Source organism: Pleurodeles waltl, chromosome 1_1 (genome assembly GCF_031143425.1).
Source record: "Pleurodeles waltl isolate 20211129_DDA chromosome 1_1, aPleWal1.hap1.20221129, whole genome shotgun sequence".
NCBI classification, from domain to species: Eukaryota; Metazoa; Chordata; class Amphibia; order Caudata; family Salamandridae; genus Pleurodeles; species Pleurodeles waltl.
In genome coordinates, this window is record NC_090436.1 from 857248898 (window position 1) to 857275612 (window position 26715).

General features: G+C 40.4%; 1 protein-coding gene across 3 annotated transcripts in view; it reads left to right on the top strand.

The window, feature by feature from the left end:
* PCSK5 (proprotein convertase subtilisin/kexin type 5) overlaps positions 1-26715 on the top strand; it is a 1225695-nt gene that overhangs the window by 654244 nt on the left and 544736 nt on the right. For all 3 annotated transcript variants that reach the window (XM_069229369.1, XM_069229360.1, XM_069229377.1), the window contains exon 9: positions 14128-14228. In XM_069229369.1, the coding sequence (XP_069085470.1) occupies positions 14128-14228 (101 nt within the window). The remainder of the gene's footprint in view (positions 1-14127; positions 14229-26715) is intronic.

The following is a 26715-nucleotide window of genomic DNA, read 5'->3' on the forward strand; positions in this document are numbered from 1 at the left end:
TTTGTTTTTTTGTATTTGTCAAAGTAGTTAATACATTACGTGCTCAACACAAACGAGCTCGAGAGCACTCGATAGAGAATATTTCTATTGTAACAGGGGCATCTGAGAATGTTGTACGTAGAACAGCATGACGAGTAGACTGCAGTTGGGGGCAGGATTACTGAATGTGTTTGGGGAGGAGGTGGGCCAGTACTTGGCAGCCTACTAAAGACTTGGTTATATATTTACATGGCACGATTGCACAAATGTACTATTGTAAGTACAGCGAGAAGGGATTTACCCACAATCGCACTGTGTTTTATTGGTTAAGTGCCAAAGCCAGGATTCCATCTTAGGGCCCCAGTTTTTATTATCTAGATCTCATCCTTAAGCTGACCCGTCTTTCCTAGGAAGGGGGAGGGGTTGTTTTTGTTTAGTGCCATGGGTGGGAGAATTGGTGTGGGAATGGCTTTGTCGGGGCCCTGGTTGCAGCACTCCTGGTACAGGGTCATGTTTCTGTGAATTATTAAACTGTTAATTTTTAAACTTAACTTAGATGTGCTGGAACAAGTAGAAGGTGTAAGAAAGAACACCTGATGGGTCTTAAACGACCAGCTACAGCTTTTCTTTTTTAGATTTTTTTAAGCATGCTTCTCACACTCTCTGTTCTAAGTGAAGAAACTTTTTTCTTTTTTAATTTTTGAAAGCACAAAAAAATGTCATAGTTTTGCCGAATGTTGGAAGCCATCTTTTGCTACTGCAGAGTGAAGCAGTCCACAGATAACAAGTAAAAGTTGCCTAAGGCTGCCCCGTCGATAGTCCCTAATTGTTGCTATTCCCTTCTTTCTCATTGCATTTTGGTATTTCTGATCTGTTTCCACTAAGACCTAAATAAAGCATGTGATACTGTTCCATCAAAAAAGTAAAAATAACCTTGACATTCCACATGCACACGCTTTAGTTAGTGGGTGCTCTAATCTGTCAAGCTATCTAACTGACGTGTGAAACTGTGGCCTGCAAGTTACACACACATCACTGATTGACACATTAGAGCCATTTTGTTAGGATTTGAACCAGTAACCAGTAGGTTACATTTCCTATGGTCTTTTCTCAGCTTGCAGATCTATTGGCATATTTTCTTAAGCTGTTTCTGTACAACATGCGGAGTCCTTAATGTACATTAGAAGGATTTTAATTTTTCAGTATATTCACTCTCACATATAGGTACGGAAAAATGCTTTGGAGTGCAGAATTCAGCTGTTGGATACTGTGGATCATCTGGTTTTAGGCATTTACTGACAGGGCTGTCCCTTAGCATCTTGGATGCTGACACTTAAACAAACATTGACAAAGCCAACAAGTCTGCCTTCAAGACCCACTGGCATTGACAATATGTTTTTATAATGCTGTAAAGCATTGTTAGAAAGCAAAATGCTAATGTGATTTTTTTCCTTGAATGTCTTATGTATTTGGGAGTTCCAGTCATTGCAGCCATGCCATGATCCTCCTTGCTTTTGACAAGTTCAGACGGGTTTAAGTAGACTGCAGCCCTCACACCCATTTATGGATGGCGATTATCATTTATTATTCTCATTATTGCCTAATTTGTGTTTTGTCCAGCACCCTCTCATGCGTTTCATGTCGCTATTGAAAAAAACATTGATGCTCTTTGTTGACAATGTGTTACATTAATTTATTGCTGAAAGTGTTTTTGTTCCCATTGACGAAGGATACAAACCCCATACTAAAAAAACAGATCACTGCCTCTCGTGCTCAGCGCTGGCTGTGTCATAGAGCTTTTTAGGGTCCAGCGCAAAGTGCGCTGTCCCTGGTGTAATCTCTCTATGGGCTTTTAACCACACCCATGAGTTTGATTGGTTTGTGGGCTTGCCTTTTACAATTCGCTTTATTTCATTAGTGGGAGGCATGCATACGTCATGCCTTTTCCGGTGTTTAGCCCTCTTCAAGCATACCTGCCAACTACTGAAAACACATGAGACTACATGTTTTCCGTATGCTTTCTGGACTACTTTTTCTCTTTATTTCACAGCCAGCGCGATCTCGCTGGGCAGTTGTTGAGCGCTTTGCATGACATTAACCATGCTACATGGCTAATTGCTCTTTTGCCGGTTACATGTCTAACAGCACTTTTGCTAGTTACATGGATAATTGCTGTTTTTCCTATATGTTTCACTGCAAGCAAACTTCTGTTTCTTTTTGTGTGTCTCCATCACGCTTCATGGTGGCCCTGGGCTCGCTTATGTGAAACTGTTAAACTTTTCAGTTTATGTGGCAAGAAAAGTCTGGTTAGAAGTTTAAAACACACATAGCTCTAGCTCGAGCAAATGTGAGACCCGTTGCATTGCAAATGCTTGTTTCCCTAGCTTTCAGCAATGCTACACAGCAGCCACATAGCTAAAAGACATTGTGAAAACCAATAGTTATGGCATAATCGAGAACTATTGGTTTTGCCATTGCTTATTGTTATTTTTAGTATTAGGTCATCTTCACACCCGCCCCCTTCCTCCAACCTCACACATTTGTTTTCGTTTCACTTGGGTACCCTACAGTGATGATCGTTAAATCTCAGTCTCCGTCCCAGCCCCCCTCACTCAGATTTGCCCATTTGTCCTGGCTTTAACTGGAAGTGTATGAGAGAGAGGATGGAATCGCTATTTCCATCTTTCATTTTCATGTATTTCTTTACGTCTGACCTTTAGGGGTTGCCGACTTCAGCCCTTTACACAGTGCCTTGAAAGTTTTATACAGCCTATTTTAGGAGGGGGAGGTTTAAATGTAGACGGTGCTCTTTTGAAGTGCTCGGCGAGGCTTTTACCCAAGTATATGTAATCTTTAAAACACCTTATTAAAGTGAAAAATGTTAAGTCTGTAGGCAATGCAAAGTCACCTTTTGTTAACCAACTCGTCTGAGCAAATGCCATCCATTTGCAGGTAACTGCTCGGAAACAGCACTGCCTTTGGTAGGGTAAGGGTATGTAATAGCGTTTGTGAACTGCTTTTCTGATGTACAATTTACTTGATGGATAGCCAGCCAGGCACAGTTTATAAAGGACTACCTTCACACACATCACAGCTTCTTGAAATTTTTTTTTGTTTTATTCCGTAAAAAACGTACAAATGAAAATTTGCTGAGAATATGTTTAAATTAGTCAGATCCAAACTCTACAGGTTCTATTAGAAATAGCTTTTTGCAAAATCCGGAAAGGATGTGTCCAGGATGCTTTTTTGAGATTTCAGGGGCTTGAGACCATGACCGTTTTAGAAACCTATGCTTTGCAGGCTTTTGTCAGTTAGCCTAATAAAAAGCTCCAAACCTGTTTGCCATTGATAGCCGGACAAACCAGGGCCTAAATGTAATTGTATTTATTTAGTGCTTAGTACCCCTGATGAGGCGTCAATGTGCTTTTCGGTGAGTAGCATGCTAATCCACAACCCCAAAGGATTAGTGGTGGATTAGTATATGGAAATACGAGAACAGTATTCGTATGGAGTGGTATGAGTTAATTTGAGAAGGGGGCATGTAAGTCTGTATTTGGTTTGAATAGAATAATGGAGGGAGAGAGGAAGGAAGAAATCAGAAGTGTTAATTGTGAGATCATAGAAGTAAGATGAGGTTTGGGATGAGTAAAGGAGAGGTGGAGGATGGAAAAGTCTGTAGAAGGGTATTAGGGAGATCATAGTAGTTAACCGGGGTTTGGGATGAGTCAAAGGATAGATACATGTGGGAGAATTTAGTACGGTTGTTTGGGAGATCATAATCGTAAACTTAGGTTTGGGGTGAGCCTGGAGGAGTAGAGGAGGGAAGAGTCTAGGAAGGGTTATTTTGGAGATCATAGTAGTAGAATGGGTTTGGGATGAGTCAGAGAGTGGAGATAGAGCCCCCATGAATACAAATATATACATTTAACTGAAGTAAAACATACATTTATTAAACGTGCCTAAAGAGTATATATACATATATATATATACACATATATATATATATATATATATATATATATAAAGCTAAAATAGTTATGCATATTTGTACAAAGAAATACACATATCTAGATATATACACATAATCAAATTATGACATGTTTACATACACAGGGGGTATGCAGTCCATTGCTGTTTGAGTATGATGGTTATATAGGGAAGAGACAACTCTTAAGTAGTCTTCGGAAGATAAGATAGTTATCCCTGGATCTTATACTTGGGGGTAATGAATTCCATAGTTTGACCGCTTGCATAGAGAAAGATGTACCCCATATTGTCTTTTTCGTTTATGGTGATGTTTTGCAGAGGGGTGCCAATCTTCAGTGAGGTTATCTTTGTTGAATGTATTTAGTGATTTTATTCCTCATGAAAAGCGGTCCTGTTCCATGTATTGCTTAGTGGGTGATACAAAGCAGCCTGAAGGTGGATATTCTGGCAATCGGTAACCAATGTAGGGGCTTCAAAGCAGGGGAGATGTGGGCTAGTGACTTTACTAGTACGAGTAGTCTGGCAGCCGAGTTCTGAATGCATTGTAGTTTTTTCATAGTATATAGAGATGATCTATGGTAGAGGCCATTGGTGTAATCCAGTTTAAATAATACAAGAGAGATAATAGCCTGCACCTTGTGAGGAAATACGAGGTGGCGGAAGATGCGTCATAGAGTGTTCATGGTGATGAAGCTTGAACTTTCTAATTTGTCCACTTGAACATTCATTGTTAACTTTGAGTCCATGGTAATTCCAAGGTTTCTTACTTCCTTAGATGGTTTAGAAAGTGGCCCCAAATATTCAGGCCAGGTGCCGAGTGGGTCATAATTTTTCCAATCGCCACATGGGAGGATTTCCGTTTTGGAAGCATGGGTGAGATGTTTGAGCATTGAGGGACCTCTGGATGGTCTGCTTGCTTTGACCAGGTCCATAAATTCACTTTGTGATATTTGTTTGAAGGAGTGCAGAGGCTGGGTTGGCTTACTCTTGAAAGGGATTATTGGAAACAGTATGGTGCTGGTGGTTTTCTTTTGTTTTAAATATGAGTCCAATGCGTTTGCCTTGGTTGTGTAATGATTTGCCAATTTTTCTGAGAAATCTTTAGTAATGGGATGATTCTTTCCATGCATTTAGGTTTTCAAAGATTGTTGAGAATTTTATAAAATTCTTTATTTGCAGATATAGCATTTTGAATTCTGTCTGAGTAGTACCTTTTTTTGTAGCTTTTTTATTTTTGATTTGTATATTCAGTTAAGTTTGCATAGCTGAAGTTTGTCTTGAATGTTGGTTTGAGCCAGGTTTGTTTAGCCTTCTGATTTTCTGTATTTCTCCAAGGTGCTTGTTTTCTTTTGTAGTGTTTTTTTTTAATTGGTATTAGGATATCAAAAGCTTCCTGTAGCCACTTGTAAAGTTTTTGAACATAATTTATTGTTTCTAGATCTGTGTTGGCTGTTATTTGTGTTTCTAACTTTTCAAAAGTGAGTTTGTTCCATGGTCGATAGGTGAATGTATGTAAGGTGGACTTGGGTGTGTTGATGTGTGGTGTTATATGTTGGAAAGTTACCAAATGGTGGTCTGACCATGAGACTGGTGTGATGCTTTAAACATTAACTAGTTCTGGGTTTGCAAAAAATACCTCTAGGATGTGTCCAGTGATGTAGGTTCATTGTCACTAGGTCAGTGATCATAGCTTTTGGTTGTGGCATAATGGGTTTGCCAAACCAAATGTCTAGGTCTCCAAGAATGCCTAGGTTGGAGTATATTGTTACTAGAAATGCGTCTGGGAATGTTGCATTGCTAGGTGGTGGTCTGTAAAGGAGGATGAAGTTACAGGAGGAAGTTGGTGTGGGTTGGCATCTGGTGAGGGAGAGCCTTACAACTTTTGAATGAGGATGTCTGTTTTGCTGAGATTTAGTGCTTTTTTAATATAACAGCTAGTCCACCTCCTCTTTTGCCTGTACGCTTTGTGTGATGGTTTGGTAGCCTGGTGGAACGGCTTCATGCAACACTGGGGCCATGTCATCTACCCACCATGATTCACTTATGAAGAGTAAGTCAGATTGTGTGTCAGCGAGTAGGTTGTAGATGTGGTGCTTATTTTTAGACAGTGATTGAGCATTTATGAGTAGGCACTTTAGTGATTGTGTTTTGGTGGTCTTGTTTTGTAGAGGAGTTATCAGTATATTTTGAATGTATAGCAGGTGTGTCATTAGTGTTGATATTAACTGTATGAGGGTCACAATAGTGTTGTGTTTCTAAATCGTGTTCCTCGTCCAGCAGGCTCAGAAGGCATTTTGTTGGGTCTGCATGTGTTGATGGTGAAGATAGTGGTTGAGAGTGACATGGTGAGGTGTGTTGTTTTTGTAGAGTACCCTTGTGTAATAGACATGGGGATGCTATATTATGAAGAGTGGCACATTGTATAATTTGTTTGCTTCTGTTTAGGATGGAAGTAGTATGGGTTAGGGGTGGTGGCGGAGCATGTGGATGAGAGATGTATAAATAAATGTTGCTGTGTTGAGATGTTTGTGGTTAATGTTGGTGAAGAATGTGAATTTTGAAGTAAAGTTGGTCTAGGATTGATAATACTTGTGTAGTCACTAGGGTGGGAGTGGGTGTGACAGGAAGTATTTTGAAAGTATGTGCAATATTGATGTGTTGGTGTGTGTGTGTGTGTTGATTTGTTTTCGTGGAGTAGTAGGAGGAGATATAGATGTAGTGTTTCTGTTGAAAGATTTGTATGTGAGTTACTGTTGGTGAGTGGGGTTTGAAAGGTTCAGTGTTTGGTAATGTGTTTTGGATAAGACTGTATGTTGTGAATAATATAGGATGGACAAGAGTTATGATTGTGTTAGATTTGATCATCGGAAGAGGTAATGTGTGGTGGATTAGAGTCTAAGGAATCTATAGTTGTGTGTAATTGTTAAAAATAGGAGGAGGGTGTTTGTGTATGTTGTGATGGAAGGCTGAGTATAGGTTGGGCCATGATAATAAAGGGGCTGTAATGAGTAAGTAGAGGATAGTGCTGGTGTTTTGTATGAACAGGGAGCATGTGTCTGGATGCATTAACGTTTTGTTTAATGTGCCTTTGTGTAATGTGTGGATGTGTTAGTAGTATAGGACGGAGTTGTGTTTTGTGTGAGAATGAAGGTGCCACGGTGTTGTAGTTGGGGTAGAATGGCTGTGGTTTGTGTGGTTTTGTAGTGGTTGTTGAGACATTGAGATCTGTATGACGTTTGTAGTGTATGAGCAGAATTCCTTAGCTGATATTGTGTTTGGATGTTAGGGGATGTGGAGGGATTAAGATAGTTTGTAAAAAAAATTAAAAAAAAGGAAAATTGGGCAGCATCTCTGGATGTATGCCTGACTTTGCCCAAAAAAGCAACTGCCCTTGTCCTCTCTGCCATTAGTCTCAACATCCAGGCTGAAATTCACTGAACCCTATGCTTAAATAACCCTATTGGTCAAAGGAATCCTAGACTAATTCTAACCCTAAACCCTGGAGCCAATGGGAGACCTGGCCCTATTAACCAATCACAACCCTAGACCTAACAGCCAATCAAAACCAAAGCACTAATCCCTAAATCCAATAGTAACCCTATCCCCACTAACCAATAAGAACCCTAGCCCTGACAGCCAGTCAGAACAGTAACTCTAAACCCTTAGTCCAATAGGAACCCTAGCGCTAGTACCAATCAGACTGCAAACCCTAAGCCCTTAAACCAATAGAAATACTCACCCTAGCAACTAATCACAGCAACAGATGAAACAACCAATAGAAACTCATGTAAGGGGCAGATTACCTTAAGCCCAGGCTTCTGTGGCAGGAAGGAAGATGTGCTCTTCTATTCAGAATCATCTTGGATGTAGACAGGCACAATCTGCACTTCAAAGCTAGCAGATTCTGCTTTTCAGGTGAGGGACAATTTTGAAACCACTGAAATACCGTTTTTAGTGCACTCAAATATATCACTTTTTCGAGCCAAAAACAAGAGGTGCACACACTTTCCAAACACAGTTTAAACCACAGAGTAGATTAAGCAGTCTCCTAAACACACCCTAATTAAATATTGAGATGTATGTAGCCTTTTGTAAAACAGGTTTGGGGAGAGGGTGAGTTAGCTTAATGCAGTCTTTGTGAAAAACTAGGAGGGAAAATTCAAACAGTCACAGGTAGAAAAGAAACATCAGTTTAAAGGCACCAAGTTTGCAGAAAAACGGGGAGCCAAATGTAAACAGACACAGGTAGAGAAAACACACTGTTTTACAAATAACAAGAATACAAAGAACCCCTGTGATCTTACCACCTTCTTTGACTCTTGTTCACAGGGCTGTTTAGGATATAGAAGAGCTGGGCTCACAAAATTGTATAAGTGTTTTGCTGCCACAAAGCCTGTGATTTGCAGCAGCTATTTCCATTATTTTCTCTTGAAATGAGAGATGAACAATAGGGAGATTATTACTGAAATCAGGGTTTGGGATTTGTTTTTTAAGGATTCATATTGTCCCACTACCCTCAGGGTTCTTACTGCTGCTCTACCTATAACCTAGCAAAAAAGTGTAGTCTTTGCTTTATTCTGAAATTCAGCATATTGGCAGAGTGCTGAATATCCGGTTGAAGAGAGTTTGAAATCCTGGAGTTCTGAAAAGAGGAACACCAAACATCTGGTGTGCTTAGGGTGTATCAATTATTTTTTAGGAGAGCTTGACTTGAGATTTGGTCACTCTTTGCAAGAGTATTGGCAATCAGGACATAAAGGGGTCCAGGTACCAGGTGGTGCAGGATTTTATGCCTAAAACAAGCCACTGTGAATTGAATTCACTTGGCCATGGAAAGACTGTGCAAGGATCTCAAGGCAAACACATGATATTGCCTTCTAAACCCAATAATAGCCATGAAAGTGTTTTTTTGTCTTTTGAGTCTTTAGCTGTGGTTTTTAATAACGCTTCAATAATTTGGCATTACTGTAGCACCAAAGAGCTTCTAATAACAGGAGAAACTAGAGCTTAATTTACCTCGCTGAAGGAAAACACTTGAGGATGCAGCCTGGGGAGGCAACGTTATCCTGAGAGTAGACAAGGAACCTAGTTTTCAGTGTTCTTGGCCTCATTAGGCTGAAGGCCAAACTGTTTGGAGGCTTTGGATTTGAAAGTTTGTATCTAATCTTGGCACACAGAATAATGACCTCAGTTTTGGATTCATTAACAGATGGCATAGTTTGAATTTCTGCAAAATGCGCAATAAATCCTTACAGGGAGAAACATTTTCCAAGTATCTATTATTAACTCTATTATTAAGCGTGGGCTTGAATGGGCACTTGTATACCCCTGAAAAAGTCAGAGGCTGGTGAGATAAAATGTTAAAGTGGTCCCAAAAGAGAAAGTGGAAACCTACAATCTATCACCATGGTGTCAGGAAAAAAGACGCCATTTATTAACTGTTGGGTCCTGCTCTGCAGAAGGCAAGTCAACTACACTGTTGTTGCTCTTAATGCCCCCACCACTCTGGACAACCTGCTTAGTAATAGATGTGGCTCCACCCTTTCAAAGAGTGCTGTGAGTTTCATTACATTTATCATGATGATAAGCCCGTGATCAAGAATTCTAAGAATATGTTCCCAATCAATTAATTTTTCAATGCAGTGTGAAACATGGTTTGGGAGTGATTCAATAGCAAATGTAAATAAAGCTCTGTTGTGTTGCCGAGTCTAAATGCAAAGATTGTTGGTAAATTATACTATGACATTTGAGAATACTTTTTGCATTACATACGCATCTTCTTTAAGATCACAAGATAAACAGTTGACTGAGATTTTCCCTACCACTTCTCGAGTTTAGCTTCTTGGAACACTGGGTAGCTGATGGTTTATGCTGGATTGATTATAGGTTTCGGGATTGAATATGATATTGATATAAGATTGGATATTGTTGATGCTATTTCAAAAAACAACTTCATAGGTTGGCAAGTGGTGGTTCTTCTGATGAGGATTTTGAATTCTGGTGCCAAAGTGTGACCTAAAGTCGTTTGACATTTTGGATGATTTTTGGTTGGAATGGGACAGTTTACAGAAATGTTGTTCAACCTGGGTCTGTCCATGAATACAGCAAAGTTATCTGTCCAACCATTGCGAAGGAGAGTCAAGTCAGTGCCTTATGGCTTTGTGTAGAATGTTTCATTTGGTATACCTAAATGACACAGAGACCATAAAGTAGATCAAGGAATGATTCATTGGTGGTAACTGTGATTCTTACAGTGGTAGAAGGGAATCATCCTAAAAAAAAAAATGATATTTATAAGTAATGTATTTCGAAGTGATGGACAACGAATTGATCAAAACCTTTTTCCAGTGTCCAGTGGCTTGGTATATATCAAATGAAAATGATTGTTTGGTAGTTGGGGGTAAATGGAAGATTTCATAGGAGCAACTTGGTATGACTGGCATCCAAGTTCATGGACAGGTTGGCTTGTGTGTGTTAGCCACTCTGCCACGTTTCAAAGAGTTGGTGAAACTGTTGGTAAGTTTAGTAGCCATTGCATATGGAGGTCATGGATTAGTATATTCAAAATAATATGGAAGGTATGTGCTTAATAGCATTTAGTTTACCAGGGCTTAATGGGTTCCTTTTGTTCTCTGTGCACCAGGTTGATGATCATGTCCATTATTACAGGTGACTTTTCTTGCCAACAGTCAGTGACAAGTCTTCCAAATGTCTAGATATGTCGACAGTTTCCCATGATTTAATCAAGATCTTTGAGCAATTCTCCATTAATGTTTCTATTCTTTTTTTGTATGGAGACAAATCACAAGAGCCTCCGATATATAGTTCACTTATTCATTTTAAACTTTAACTCTAGCTAGTGAAACACTTCTAATGAGCTAGCAAGTACAACTGAAACATCCCACATATTTCTCATAAGCAGTGGGCACCCATGAAATTTCAGGATTCTATTAATTCTCCATGCAGTAACTAAAGGCTGACTCAATATACCTATCCTTAAAAAGCCAGAGGTATGCAAACGTAAATGTAAACGTTTTAAAGCTCACCATCGCATACAATTAATGCAAATATGCTTCTGAAAAATCCCCCATTTCAATAGATCTATTTTTTGCGTAAGAGAGTTCATACATTGTTATTAGACCAGAGTTAAGGGCACCTCTAATAGGCCATGGTGGTCCTACAATAGTCTAGGCCTTGCAAAGTGCAGAATACCTAGGCCAATTTTCTTTTTCAACAAGGTTTTCACTCTTGTGCAACACACAAAGTCTGAAGTCAGATGAGCTGGGTCCACCCATATATATTGAAGCATGCCATTAACACTCTACTTGTATTCAATTCCCCATCATGATATTTGGCATGAGTGGACTTATCCAAACTGTCATTCTTGACTGTAGTACGTAAGCAATTGGTCCTGGGCAGGATTTGTAGATGGATTTTTAAATAGCCTCTATTTAATCCAGATATCTAGATGACGGATTCTTCAAATATACATAAATAGACAAAAACCTCTGTATATTTAAGCATAGAGGGGGTGTCCCCATAGCCTTGTCAGTAAGACATTTGCCTGTGGCTGCAGAAAATAAGGATTGCGAATTCATTTCATTTAAGGAAATAGTTTACTCCCTGGTTGATTGCTTAAATGCCAGTTTGTCTGTTTTTCAAAGAACATGTAAAGGTGAAATGCTGCTGTTGAGACATATCAATGGATGTAACCCAAAGCCACCCCCACTCTTAGCGCTCTAAAGCTTACCATGGTAATGATTGACTATTTACACCACGCTCACTACACAACTCAATAGTGAATTAATTTGATGTACTCAGTGACAGTGGGGAATACATTCTAAATGTGCAGACCACAGTAATTTGTCCTTTGTTTCGGATACTTTTGTTTCGAGTCAGTTCTGGCTGTCATTATTCCTTTGATTAAGGGAGATGCACGTGAACTGCAGTGGGTGAAATTGATAATTTGGCAGCCTTTCCGTATTTGGATACTATGTTTTATATGTGTTGTTTACAGGTGGTGCTAGGCTGTCTGGAGGCTGCTTGGAAGGCGTTGATGGCATGATTGCTAAACTCACATACTGTCACAGGTTTTATTATGTATCCCTGAATTACATAAACAACTTGAAATCAAAATGGTGGCATCAGAAGTGCATGGCTTTGTAGAGCAATTGTCTTGTTTATTAATTTGTGTTAAGATACACCCGTGGGACAGGGTGGTGCCTGCGGAGATTGATTTGCTTGCAAAGAGCTATGAAGGATATATTTACCTTTTAAGAATGTGTAATTGAGAACACACCTGGTTTGGGTACAATGTATACGTCAAATACATGACTATAGTTGCCTTGTTCATGCCGTCAGACTTGCTGTTTTGTACTGCTCAAAAGAGCACATGCAGACTTGATTAAAGTAAGACAAATAGTTTTGCAAGCAAATGTGAGTCAAATAATGAGTTACCTTGTAAACAAGCGGTATACTCTGGGTAAATTAGGGCTGCAAATCCGAATGTGGTCTAATCAACTCCTTTGCTTCAGAAAGACAGTAGACCAGCGCTCAAGTAGAAGCAGTGGCTTCACGTTTTTTAAAACTATTTTACTACCATTGATGCCATGAGGTATGATCCTTCAAGACAACTGGCACTTCTGTTCAGTCAACTGGGCATTGTGGGTCAGCAGGTGTTTGTCAATCTCCCTCTAGTAGAAGCACATATTTAGTGAAATTACAGTTTGTGATGTGTATATGGAATGAAAAGAAAAAATGCGAGGAAGGAATCAGAAGAGCCTAGTATATTATTGGAATGTCATGACCTCTTTAAACGCAAAGCAGGATGGAAACAGTTGAATAATGTGTGTCAGGTTTACCCATGCTTGCTTCTACATATGAATCTGAGCACAATGTAGAACTGTATCAGAGACCAATTTGAGTTCAACTGTTGCTCAAAGAAAATGCAAGAGAGATTACTAACCTGCAGAAATCGGTCACTATTGGGCGTGATTGATGTAGGAAAGAGCATAGAAAGTCCCACTGTTAATTCTCAGGGTTTGTCAGGCAGCGAGGGGCATTCACCTGTTGTTTGTATATCTGAGGAAGATTCCCTTTATAAATGCAAAAGTGAATAATTTCAGGACTGGGCAATCTTGTTGCTACAGATGTGGGCCAAAGAAACATCTTGGTAATAACACATCTTGCCCTGCTCTGTCAAGGGAGTGTATTTATTGCAAAACCCGGGGTAATCTTCAATCAGTTTGCAAAGTACAAGAGTCCAACACTTGGTTTGGTAATAGTGTTACAAACTATGTTACAATTGGCAATGTAGTACCTTCCACAGCCATCCATTGAATGTCACAGTATTTCTCAAATCCCTAGCTCACATCCCCAAACAATTCAGCATTCTAGAATCCCTATTGCCGGCGATTGCTAGTAATGTTGACTGGGTGTAGAGTTTTTTTTTCTCCTTAGTGGATTACCCTCTCATACAGATATAATTTCTTGACATGTCAGGCTGTTATTTGTGCTACACTAATTTTGCTTGTTATTAATTACTATGTGAGAATGTTGGAGAGGATTCTAGCTGAATAATAACACATTTCAGCATATAGCTGCCTTCTGGGCTCTGTCCAAATATGAAGTCCAATTTTAGTCCACTTCTGGGAAAGTTAAGAAGCTCTGGGAATATTGAGTTGGCAAACGTAGCACAGCCAGTTTAGTCTTTATGCAAATGTCTAAGCCACTTGTTAAGGAGAACCAGGTTTCTAAAAAATATGTAAATACCGGCAGCCAGTAAATGCCTGACTATAAATACATATATATATTTCCTAGCTACATGTGATAAACATAAAATTCTACATTAACAATTCTGAGCCACCTACAAGAGATCTAAAGACAATGTTAGAGTGGTGGTGCTCCAGGATATTTCAGAAATTACAGTAGGCATACGATGTCAAATAGGGATATGGAGCACATTGTACAATGGACAAGCTTTGTGGATATCTCACACTCTTTCATGCAGGGTTTTAATCAGTAGTATACTTTTAGGGCAGTTCTTTTTGCCAATCACATGCAAGTCCATGCAGTTCATAGTGGCCATTGACGTTTATTGGACACAGCCATGTGCTGAGTGAGATCACTGGAGTCTAAGAGCTTCTCTTCGTGTCTTTACAGATAACCACCGACCTGAGGCAGCGTTGCACGGACAGCCACACAGGAACGTCAGCCTCTGCACCCATGGCTGCAGGAATCATCGCCCTGGCACTGGAGGCAAAGTAGGTATCACATGCAGCCAGCATATTTTGGTTACTATGCTATGAATTGATCAGAGCCACCTGTGAGGATGCAAACGTGACCTTGCTATCTGTGTTTTCTAATTATTAGTCAGTTCACAGGCTAAAATCTCATACATTTATAGATATATATAGCTTCCTTTTATGGTTAATAAAGCAATTGAGGCCTGCAAAACAAGAGTAACTGTTCCATACAAATGGGACAGACAGGCAGCCTCTATGCCAGCTTTGTATGTCAAAATCGTGTGCAATGTTTGTAAAGAAAAAAAACCTCTACAAGAAAGACTGGGGAAAAAAGCATCATAATCAGTTTCTCTGTTCCGTATTAAGCTGATTTAGTTGGTATGAGCACCCTTCTTTTAGATCCTGAATAATACTAGTAACAAACATGCCATCCATTCACTTTGCAAGGTACAGATGATGTGTTGCGAGATAAGGATGGAGTTTGCACTGCGCAAACCTGCCTCAAACTCAAATCTCTGCCAAACCCACTGGATGGACTTTTATCACCAACTGCGGCTAAAATCAAATTTGCCCCACAGCAATGACAGAGAAGGATAATTTTGCAAAACATGAAAGTTTATTAACACATTTGTAAAGTTACAATCTCAAAACGAATCAAATAAGCATAAATCAATAATCACTTGAATAATGCATACATGAATATAATCCAGGCAATTCAATTCGGCAAATGGAAGTACCCATTATTAAAGACAGTGTTAATTTTGGTCCTCTGTGCAGGACCACTTCCAAACCTTTTGCTTTCACCGCTCCTATTTTCCTAACCCCCATTTGTTGGCTAAAACCAAGTGCTAAAGTGCTTGTGATCACCACCTAAAACATGGTACATTGGCTTACACCTAATTGGAACATTTAATTTACTTATAAGTTGTACGGTTTGTTCCCAGATCTGGTAAGTTAAATGCTACTAGTGGGTGCCTGCAGCATTTATTGTGCCACCATCTTAAAGTATCTTTTTATACTACGTCTAAGGCCTGCCTTTGTAGCACATGTGAAGTTTTAAACTGCCTGCAAAATCAACCTTTTGCCAGGCCTAAACCTCACGTTTTATACATCACCTCTAAGGAAGGCTCTGAATAGCCCATAGGGCAGGATGCATTATATTTCAAAGGTAGGACTTGTTTTTAGGTTTTACATGTCTTGTTGGCAAAAAAAAAAACCTCTTAAATTCATTGTTCAGTACTGCGAGGCCAACCTCTCCCATAGGATAACAGTGGGTTGGCCTTTTACATTTAACATGTGCTAACTTTGATTGGGAACAAGTAGAATAGAAAAGTTAAGTTTGGTCTCAAAAGAATTGTAATTTAAAATCCTTTTTAATTGTAAAGTTGGATTTTAAATCACAATTCTAAAAATGATACTTCTAGAAAGTTGGCCTTTTCCTTGTCCTTACCATGTGGTGTCTGCAGTCTTTGTCCTGGGTCACAAGATTGGGTGTAGTTGGCCTTTGTGTTTTCCTCCCAGACATTAAGACAAACTGGAACTAGGTGTTGGCAGAACAGGTGGGGTGGAGTGTTCCCTGCCCCAATTACATTTTAAAGGGGCTGCTTCCAGCACACTCACAAAGAACTCAACACTAGCGTATTGTCACCCTAGACCCTTTGCAGCCTGGGAAGATGAGGAAATTCCAGTACAAGATGTAGGGGGAAGTCTAGATGTTTCTCCTACTTCAAAGCTGGTACCAGCAATAAACATTGAACCCTCAGACTAACTCTTCAGTACACTCCTGGACCCGTGGATACTATAGAAAGAGGACTACCGTTGGGCTTGAGGCCTGTGCTGCTGTCTGAGAAGGAAGACTGGTCATATCCCTTAATCCCAATCTGAGCGACTCCAAAGGTCAGGTGGCTGACCTCCTGTTCTGAACTACAGAGACACATCAAGCTCCAGAGGCCTCCCTGCAAATGGCCAGCGGACCTGCTGCACTGGACCTCCAACTAGTCCTACGTGCGCCCTGCTTGCCACTGCTGGAGTGAGTTCCTGATTCCCACAAGGTGAATTAGTTGAGCTCCTCTGGGGAAGAAAGGGTAAAAAAGAGAAACCCTGAAGTTTTGGGCTCTACGCACCTGGGAATGGTCTGTTCATGCTTAGCTCTTGCAGCCTGAAATGACCACCAACGCGAAGTTCCAGTGGACCCAACTCTTCACACTACAGCATCCACCGGTGACGACCAACTGCATGAGATCTGCACTTCACACTAAAACATTAACAGCCCTTGGTGGCCACTAAGGTATGCTAAAGCAGTGACCACCCACAGTGTCTGAAAGGATCTCTGCAATACAGCAAGATCTGTCCACTATGTCTGTCCTGGTCTTCCTGCTACAGTGACGGCCATCTAAGATGCTCTCCCTGCGCCTTGTGGCATTATCCACTGCAAACCTTGGGTTGAACTTTGAAAAGGTACCTTTTCCTGCAGGACTCATCTGGTCCCTGAATCTGGCCCACATTCAATCATGGTCGGCCTGAACTTGTAGCTTTCCCTTTGTCTAGCACGACCAAATGAGTATGAGTGGTGCTTTGTGCTTTTAGGCAGCTTTATAATTGTGTGCCTTCGATTCTATTGATAAGACATAGGGACTGGCCTACCTCAACCACTGCCTGACCTTCTATGCCCAAGACAGCTCCGATCCTCCCAACTCACCCTCGCTGCAATCCCAAGAATCCGGAAGAACACAGCCGGAGTCAGATCCTTCTCTTATCTCGCAGCCCAGATTGGAACACACTCCCACTCAACCTCAGACAGGCCATCTCGCTGAAGCAGTTCAGTTAGGATCTCAAGGCCTGGCCTTTCATATGAGTAGCAAGCCGCAACATCACCCGCAGACCCTAGGGGTGATATGTTTGTTCTTTTAAGTAATTGATGGATTGATTGCTTTTTGACATCGGTCTCATATTATTTATTACATTTTACTCTAATCTTCTAAATTAATGGGGGGATTTTTATTTTCTGTTGTCAACTCATGAATGTGTGTGTGCTGCATAAATACTTTACACATTGCCTCCAAGTTAAGCTTGACTGCTTTTGTGTGCAGCTACCAGAGAGTTAAGGACAGGATAATGATTGACTTTTGTGGTTCACCTTGACATGGATTTTGATTTCTTTTTGCAAAGGATTCTCATCTCACCCACCCAAAAACCTTATTTCCTACATACGTCATATGCAAAGTGAGATACATTTATATTCCCATAAAGAAACTCCCAAATGCTAAATGATGGTTGTGAATGAATGGAGGAATATTAGAAACATAAGGTGTCATCAAATATGAAGTCAGCCACAAGTAGACCCAAATGAACTTTCCAAATTAAATAAGGAATGTACATGCACTTGAGAGTAACTTTATATGCAGAAAGATACAGAGCATTTGGTCTCAAGAGAGGAAAAGGGGTGTCCTCATGCCAAGATGGACATGGTCAAATCTTTTAATTAATTACTCAACTTTATAAAGTTAAAAGATGAACTTACATCAAAGTGATACATTGCATTGGTTCCTACTGAGTAAGAACCAAACATATCAATATTGCTGCTTTATTTGGTGTCTGTCTCCTCACGCATAATAAAATGCCAGGTTCTTCCATCATGGCGGCCTTCACGATATCTCACAAAGGAGTATACCCATCTGTGCAGGTTAGCAAAATCATTGTCCGTCCAATTAATTACAACAAACACAACATTTGCGTAGTAAGCTAACAAACAATAATAGATTTAATAAAAATGCACTGACTCTGGTGCCTGAAACAAAGAGTTCTGCCCAGCAAGCCTAAATGCAGCATTATATTTTCAGGATGGAATTGGCACCTAAGCCCATGTCGACTCATGTCATTTTTAAGATACACATATTATGCTTGTGGTTAATTGGAATTTTATAAATCACTCATTTCATAAAATCTAAATGTAAGATAAAATAAGCTACATATAAGTCATGGTTATGCCTGATACGGGTTAACATTTTATTAAGTGCAAATAAAAGATGCTGAATAAATGAGGGTGATACTGCATCACCACATGTGGTTCTTCCACTCTTTCAGATGACTCATAAAATTGCTTTCATGCGTTATTGCTGTGAGTATTGTTGTTGTCCTTAGAACTAAGAAAGCCTTATACTAAAGCAAGATCACTAAATTTCTAAGTATCTTCTAAATACGCCCTTGACTTTCAGGTCATAAAAAAGTAAAAGTTTTGAAGGATGTCTACAGGTTAGAATATTAAATTCAAGAAGAACACGTATTACATATGATAAATAAACACAGTTTTAAGAATACAAATAAAACAATATTTCTCTTAGGTTTGAATTCTTAGTAAGATAGGTAAATAGCCCATATACTATAAGAGTCTTGAAAACGACCTGTGAAAAACTTGTATTGCCTTCTGTGGTGTTGGGGAAACTCACATTAAGAGTTGTCTCATACATTGAAAGTTGCCCAAATGTCATAACCCGTTGAAAAAAAAACCATCGAGACAGCAGCTCTCAATTCTTACTCTCTTCTTTGAGTGGCATGCATTCAGTGTGTTCAGGCTCTCTGGTGTCAGGAAACTGCAAGGCTCCCACACTCTTCATTTCAGCACATCTACCTGCAGGGGCATGTCTGCTGAAGAACACAGAGAGCTGGTTAGCACTAGTGGTTTCAGAATCTTGGTACTCAGATACAATTAGCAGGCTGAATGGGTGCCAGCAGGAAGACTCACGGGACACACTGGGAGATCAGGGTGCCGGCGTCCTCAGCTTCAGGAGCTAGCAGACAGGCTTGCAGGCCTATTGGGGATGTGAGCGCTATGTGATAGTTACAATCTCCAAATGTAAAGGTGATTGGAGAGGCAATCACAGGGCTGCAGATGCCCTGCCACCAGTAAAGAAAAACTTTGTGGCCACACATGATTTTTAGACCTGCCAACTCACATTGTGCCACTGTGTGTCACACGATTTTGGCTGCCTTCACATGGTCACCTGGTGAACAGCCAAAATCACATGGTGGCAGGCAAGGCTAGCTGGAAACCAAAGCAGAGCGCGGATTTCCAATTTGTCTTTTGAGGCTGCAAGCAGGCAAGCAGGTGGTGTCCATTAAGAGGTGTGAAAACACCCCAGGACATCACCAGCAGCCTCAACATACAAGTGTTTCTTTTTTTGTGGTGGAATGAGGAGGTCTATGGGGGCAGAAGGCCCCCACAGGAAGTTCCTGCCATAAAACTCCACCCCTCCAAAGCCACGTGCCACTACACAGACAGCTGATTTTCTGCTCAAGTTGGCAGGTGTGGATTCTTTATCATTCTATGGTGAATGATCTTTCACTACCCACATTCAGGTCTGTCCCTCTCTCTGTTCCTCGTCAGAACACTCCAGCATAGTCTTGCATGGGATTAGGCAGCGGTTTCGGGTATTCTGTCTTGACACTTGTTAAACAAGTATCTTCAGAACAGTATGTAGAGCAGCTAAACTGGTATAATTGTTTTTAATTAAGGCAGAGGCATCACACAAGGAAGTCTCCTTCCAATGGTCTTTCAGATTGCAGTAGCAAGTATTTTCCTCTGCTCTGCATTATGGTCCTTAGTCCTTCAGGGGCGGCAGCCAATGTACCCTGCCTGTGGTCCATGCTAAGAGGTACCTCCTAGTTGACAAAAACAATTAAATTTTTCAATCATTCTGGCTTTATATTGAAGAATATTAAATTTACTTTATTTTCAACCATTTGGGGGCTTTTACTGGACTTTTGCTTCGCAGGCAGTTCTGGACATAGAATGTGAATGATGGGCAGGCAGCACATCACTGTTTTGAAGATGTACTTCAGTGGCTGTGCCCTTGGGTGCAATTGTTCAGTTGGGTATGGCCCACCTTAGGCCATAGGCTCACTTGTATAAACTGGCTTCATCCAAAGAGGATAAACACATAGAAGCTTTCCTGTTCCATTCACAGTTATGTGAATCAAAATCAGAATGAGACATTTTGCTTTATGTGGGTCTAGCAGTGAAGAGAAATGGGAGAGGAGTGCAGAGGATATGCAGGAATGATACCCCGGTTGTCACTATGTGACATACATACAGGGAGACCATCACTGTGGGTACTCCACCGCTCATATTCAAGAACTACTCACACACATCTCTTACTTGCAGGGGAAGTTAAGGACCCATTCATGACAGACTTTAAGGACCAGGAAAGTGCGTAAGTAGGGATAGTGGTCATCCTTGATAGAAGGAGCACCACTCTGGGTGATTTGACATTGGGTAAAAGTTGAAGTTCAAATCCACCCAGGCCTATGTTGGTGGGTCAGGTTTGGAGTAGTTCACCGGCTGCTTGTTGGGGAATAGTAGGAATTCCGTCTTTGTGAGGTTGAGCTTCAGGTAAGTGCTGGATATCAAGGTCTGGATAAGGTGTGGTCAGTTTTTGAGGTGTTGGATGTCTGTAGCCGAAGAGAATTTCGAGGAAGGTTGTGTGTTTTTCGTGTATTAGTTAATTCTGATGCTGTTTTAATTGAGTAGAGTCCTGAAAGGCTCCATGTAGACGATGAATAACAATGGACCAGATGGAACCCTGGGGGACTCCAAATATGATAAGGATCTTCTAGCCCTGGAGTCCTTTGTAACATTAAAGCCAATCCAATACGGTTTCATTTGCTATGCCTGATGTGCCACTAACCACAGCAGCAGAATGCGATCATCCTGATCCTATATTTTTGTCCTTTTTGTCTAATAATGACTCATCGCTTATAAACCAAGAAACTTTGAAGCATCTAAAAATGGCATATGGTGCTGTGCAAACACTATATAAAATAAATTACTGAACCCTAAAAACAATCACTACCACAAGGCAAATAATGTGTCCTCTTCTTGCTCAATCCGGCACACTTGGTGCTAAAATGGCTGCTTGCACTACTCAACACAGACCTTCTCCCATGAACTAATTTGTAAAAAAAAAAAAAAAAAGGGGGGTGAGGCAGCCCTAAAATCAATTTGGGTGACATTAAGTCCCACTCTTAACTCGCAGTGGGCCATGCCAAATAGAAGTACATCTAGAAGACGTACTTATAAGATGAAGACCCAAACACAGTTGACATGTGCAAATGTGTCTTAAAGAATTACATTAAGGAAGACTGAGACAACTACACATAGTAGAGACCTGAGCAATTACATCTGGACTACTAACTGCAACAATCAGCTGATGATGCAACCACATCTTGACAGCAGATGCAGACATGCTGACACCAAAGTTTTGGTCCCTGACAACGATTTGACGATGGCTCTGGGAAGAAGCAAGAGAGATACATCAATCAAAGAATGACTACCAACAAAATAACCTTAAGGGAGATCAGGAAACCTGCAAACTGGCAATCTCACTCTAATCTGCTGACAGTCACTTGATGCAGATTGCATTGACAATATGCCATAATACTTAAAGCAGTTCCTAAAAGAAACTTCAAATCCTGGTTCAAAGAACATAAGGCAGATGTGGCCTCCTAATGAGCCAATGTGGATGACGCTGAACAAACAGTGGAAAAAAGGTTAGAGGAACAACACCAGATTTGAAACGTGATTCAGATATTGCATAAATAAAACAAAGAACTGATGGTAAAACAGGAGGGCTGAGAAAATAGGTTACAAAGAGTAACACATGCATCCTTGGCTTTCCAAGTAAAGCTGAAGAATAAGATATGCAAGCTTATATTTGTGACTTCCTGCAGTCTATATGAGACAAGCTGGATGATCCTGTGGTTAGACTGGACCAAACACACAGGGTTAGCATTAGGGGTCACTTTTGTGATTAAAAGGAAGAGCTATTTGCATTGACTAGAACAGAAGAGTGATCTGTGTTATAAAGGCCACATGAAACAGCTGTTGCAAGATTTAGCGAGCTCCACGCTTATCAAATAGAGAATTTAGAATAGTGACAGACTTCCACAGAAAGCAGAAAATACTGTACCCATTGGGCAACCCTCTATGTAAAGTTTTCCAATTAAATGAAGAGTGTTCGCCAGGACTATATTTTAGACCAGTGGACAGAAGAAGCTTAGGAAACAGATACATGGCAGATACATGGAATCAAGACAACTTGGGTAGAACTCCCAGTGCCAGAGAGTGAAACCAAAAATAGAAGAAAGAATCCTTTGAGGGGGACACCACAACAGGAAGAGCAGATGCCCTGGAAAAGCTAAGAGTTGTTAGCAGTGCACAATATGAGATTCCCAAAATGGGTGGCCCAGTCTCAGACTCTGACAAAAGCGAGAGAGAGCAATAATTACATGTTGGTAAAATGTATAATTGTCAACAATGGACGTGGGCCAAGATATGATCAAAGTGGCTGGAGGGAGGGGATAACTTGTGCAGCCTAATGGTTAGCAGCCCTGATATTAAGATTGGGGTTGAACTCCCTGAAAGGACTCTCTTAACGTGGATACCTGTCAAGAAATGTTGATAGTTAGTTTGAAGTTAGACTGGACATTCATTGACACATAGAAAGTTTCCTATGCTTATAAACAGAGGCATGTACAGAAATTACAGGGGAAGCTTATCCACTACAGTATTTAGTCTTCGCAGAAGTTCAAATGACAAGTTTTTATAAAATTAATCAGTTTTAATGTGAAAGTTCTAAACGTACTGGCAACCTGATTGGCAGTACTCTATACGCTTTAGAACAAGAAGTGGGCTTAATCCTGTTGCAAGAGATGCATTCTGTCAATGATTAGTTTAGTCTTAAATCCAGTTGGTTCCCATGCCAGTATCACAAAGTCAGGGGGAATAGCAATTCTTCTCTCAATGGGCTGTCCATATGAGGTGGTTAAGCAAGAAACAGGGCCGCTGGGCAGGCCATCAACTCTACTGTTTAAACAGAGTTCCAACACACTCATAGTAAGCAACATCCTTATTCCCAATACTGGACTGGAAACAATACTTTAAAACACCATTACAAATGCGGTACACTTGACATCAGGAGCATTCATGATTGTAGGGGACTATAACATTTTTAAGGGTAATACTAAAGACACCTCATCCCAATGAACAAGTCAGAAAGACCACAGTATCACTAAATGGACATGGAGGTTACAAACATGCGCTTCATTGGCATTTGGAGTTTTCAACATCTGAAAACATTTATTTCATGTTTTTCTCAGCAGCAAAATACACTTATGGTAGACTGCATCATTTACTAGAAATTGGATATATAACCCTATCAGCCAAACCCCCAATCTAGATATCTATTAAATGCCTGAGACATACACACATAGACAGAAGGTGGAGAGTGCGGACCTCTTGACAACACAGAGAGAAAATCAGTGATTGTATTAGGTTTATTGACAAGAAAGACAGAGCTGACGTAAGTGAAGGAACATTAAGGGATGCTACGTGGTTGATGATCAGAGGAAGTCTTATATCATCCTTCTCTAGACTGAATAAGATCAAGGTCAACATGTATGGAAACCTTGAACAACAGTTGAAATAATTCAAGGATATCCACAAAAGAAGAATTCAAGACACATTTGCCACATACTTAGTTGTTAAGGCGCATATCAGAGCATTTGACACTGACAAAGCAGAACACAAACTGCTCAGAACCCAACAGCAATATTGCAGTTGGGCAACAAAACAGATTAGCTTGCAAACCAGCTTGCAAACTCAGATCTAAAATAGTCGTGGACAGAAGTAGCAAACGAGAAGGGAGTTAACACATGAAGACCCATATGTAGCTAAGACCTGTGGATCCTGTTACAGTGCACTTTCTCCACATGTATTGAGCTTATCTGAGGGATTTGTAGATGCAGACAGTCCTATGTGAACAAGCAGAGGGATCCAGACGGCTATACACCACTCTATCTAAAACATTTTGTAGGGTCTCTATCCCACTTCTGAGTAGTCTTTAATTATTTTGTGGAGAATGGTAGAATGACCGAGTTCATGTGAGAAGCCATGAGAAAGGTCAACCCTAAGCCAGGTTCGGACTGTACACTGTGCAGTTCCTACAAGCCCATCTTACTGTTGAACATTGATGCCAGGTTTTCAGTGGAATACAAACCGGTATATTAAAATCAATATTGACAGGCATAATAGACCCAGATCAATGTGGTTTTCTCCCTGGGAGAAACTGTGGCTGCAAAAAAAAGTTCTACATATCATAGACTACATCTACAAAACTAAAAGAAATACCTTCCTCATCTCTCTAGTTGCCTTTGTCCAGGTTGACTGGAATTTTCTGGGCTTGATACCTGCAATATTTTACTTTCGAGAAAGATTGATTGTGGTTACTTAGATACTACATAGAGCTCAAGGCATTCTTCAGAGGTAAGGGAGGGTATTCCTGGTGGTATGAATTTCAAATCGGAGCTAGAAAGGGCTGCCTCATCACCTTTACACCCTTACTTTTGAAGTGATGGCAAATCAGGCTCAAATTACACGGATGACTTCTTAGCCAATAGATAAGTTACCCAACATAAATTTCATCTTTCCCTTTTAGCATGCCAAGGATTTTATTATCTGTGAGAACTCAGATCACGTTCATGATTGAGCAAATTACCTCAGACAACTACCCTTATCTACTTGAAGTATACACCAAGACCTGAAATTATGGTAGGATCTCCTGAATGGGTAGACAAGCAACAATCCAAATGGCATTCTTTCCCAAAAGTCTTTCCCTCTTTAGATATTTCATCATTTGACAGCTAATTCCTTTATTAAAAATTACAAGACTTATGTGTCTAGCCAGGTCAAAAATAAGATTTTTACAATGTCTCATGGCATCGGCTCCACTGTATGGGCACCTGGATCTCCACAAACTAATAAAATCCTGCACAACTGCGCTATTTAGTTGAGTGAAAGTGACCTACGTCAGAGTAACATTGGTGTTCCTTAGACCAGGTAGGGGCTGGAATGTACATCTGCGTCGGGCTATATCATGAAGTCACCTTTTCTGGCATGGGACACAGAAGTGTTAAAATTGAACCTTTTGACATTTATCTCTCTGTTCACCCCAGGCAATCCAGATTTTATGCCGGTCATGGAGGACATTTATATCAGAAAACACAATACAAACCTGCTGCAAGGTGGGGAGACTATGGTTAAAACCGCACTGTACTGGCGTCACACATCTGCTCAATTGCACTAGTGGCACCCATTAGAAATGAGGTGTGCTGGTATGCATGCATTTAATATGCTTTCCTAAGTTTGTTCTGACCCCTGATACTGCTCTTGCAACCCCTGACCTCTGAGGTGGAAAAATCAGTGTCAAGAACTTCGGGGCAACGCAGCATTATCGGTGTAGATTGAAGCTCTACTCTCCTTGATTTCTGCTATTTTTTAAATTATGCTAATAGTGAATAAAAATGGAGCAAAATTAGCTGGTATTGGACCTTTCCTGGCCATTTATGGTAAGTTTAAAAAAAAAAATGTATGCTGTGTGTGCCTGCAGGTTAGTGATTATATAAGACATCGTGTGTATGCATGTGTGTATATGTGTAAGCAATTGTGTATGAGTGAAAGTGAGTGGGTGACAGTGGCAGGTAGTAAGTCAAAATGTGAGAGATTGAATGTCAGTGAGTATGATCGAGTGAGTAAGACTGAATGTGACTGGAAGTGAGTGAGAATGAATGAGTGCTAGAGAGTGCAAGAATCACTATGCAAATGAGTTAGAGCAACAGCGAGTGAGGAAAAAAGTTAGAATAAGAGTAAGTACAGGTGAATGTTAGTAACCATGTACGATTGAATTAAGGTAGGAGTTGAGTAAATTTGAGTGAGTGTATATTTGAGTCAGTGAGTGATTAGTTACTGTGTATGAGAATTATGGAGTGGGAGTAAGAGTGATTGCAAGAGAGTGAGAATGAGTGTGACTGAGCATGTGGTATTATGCTTGCGAGTCTACCATTTGTGCTGTCATAGTGAAGGTAATTTTTGTTTTATGGCACCACACATGGCAAAATACTCGTGCTGGTTGTCCTTAGCATGACAGGCACCTGTGGCAAAATACTGTTAGACTTGGGGTAATTCTTGGCATAAAGGTGAAACACTGGTACTGGCATATCAGAGGTAATTAGTTCTTGGGATAACAATACATATTAGTAGGGGCATCCTAGATGTGATTTTTGGCATATACGACACATGTGGAAAAATGCTGGAGCTGCCATACTTGAGAACATTTTTGGCATAAAGGCAACACTGACAAAATACTGCCCCCCCTGACGCTGGGGTTATTTTTGACCTGAGGGTCACCCCTGGTGTATGGATGGTATTAAAGACAAAATGCTGGCCATGGCATAATGGAAGTCATCTTTGGCATACAGCAGCACCCAGAGCACATTATGAATAAATGGGTTCATCTTGAGGATTGTCTTGGCACACAATGAAAGGACTCGCATGTTTAAATAGTTTACTTTCAGAACCTTTGACTTTTTAACGAATTTTTGTGAAATGCATGAAGTAAAATGCACTATTTGATTCTATTTTGTTCTAAATTTTTCTGCGTGGCAGAATCCCCGA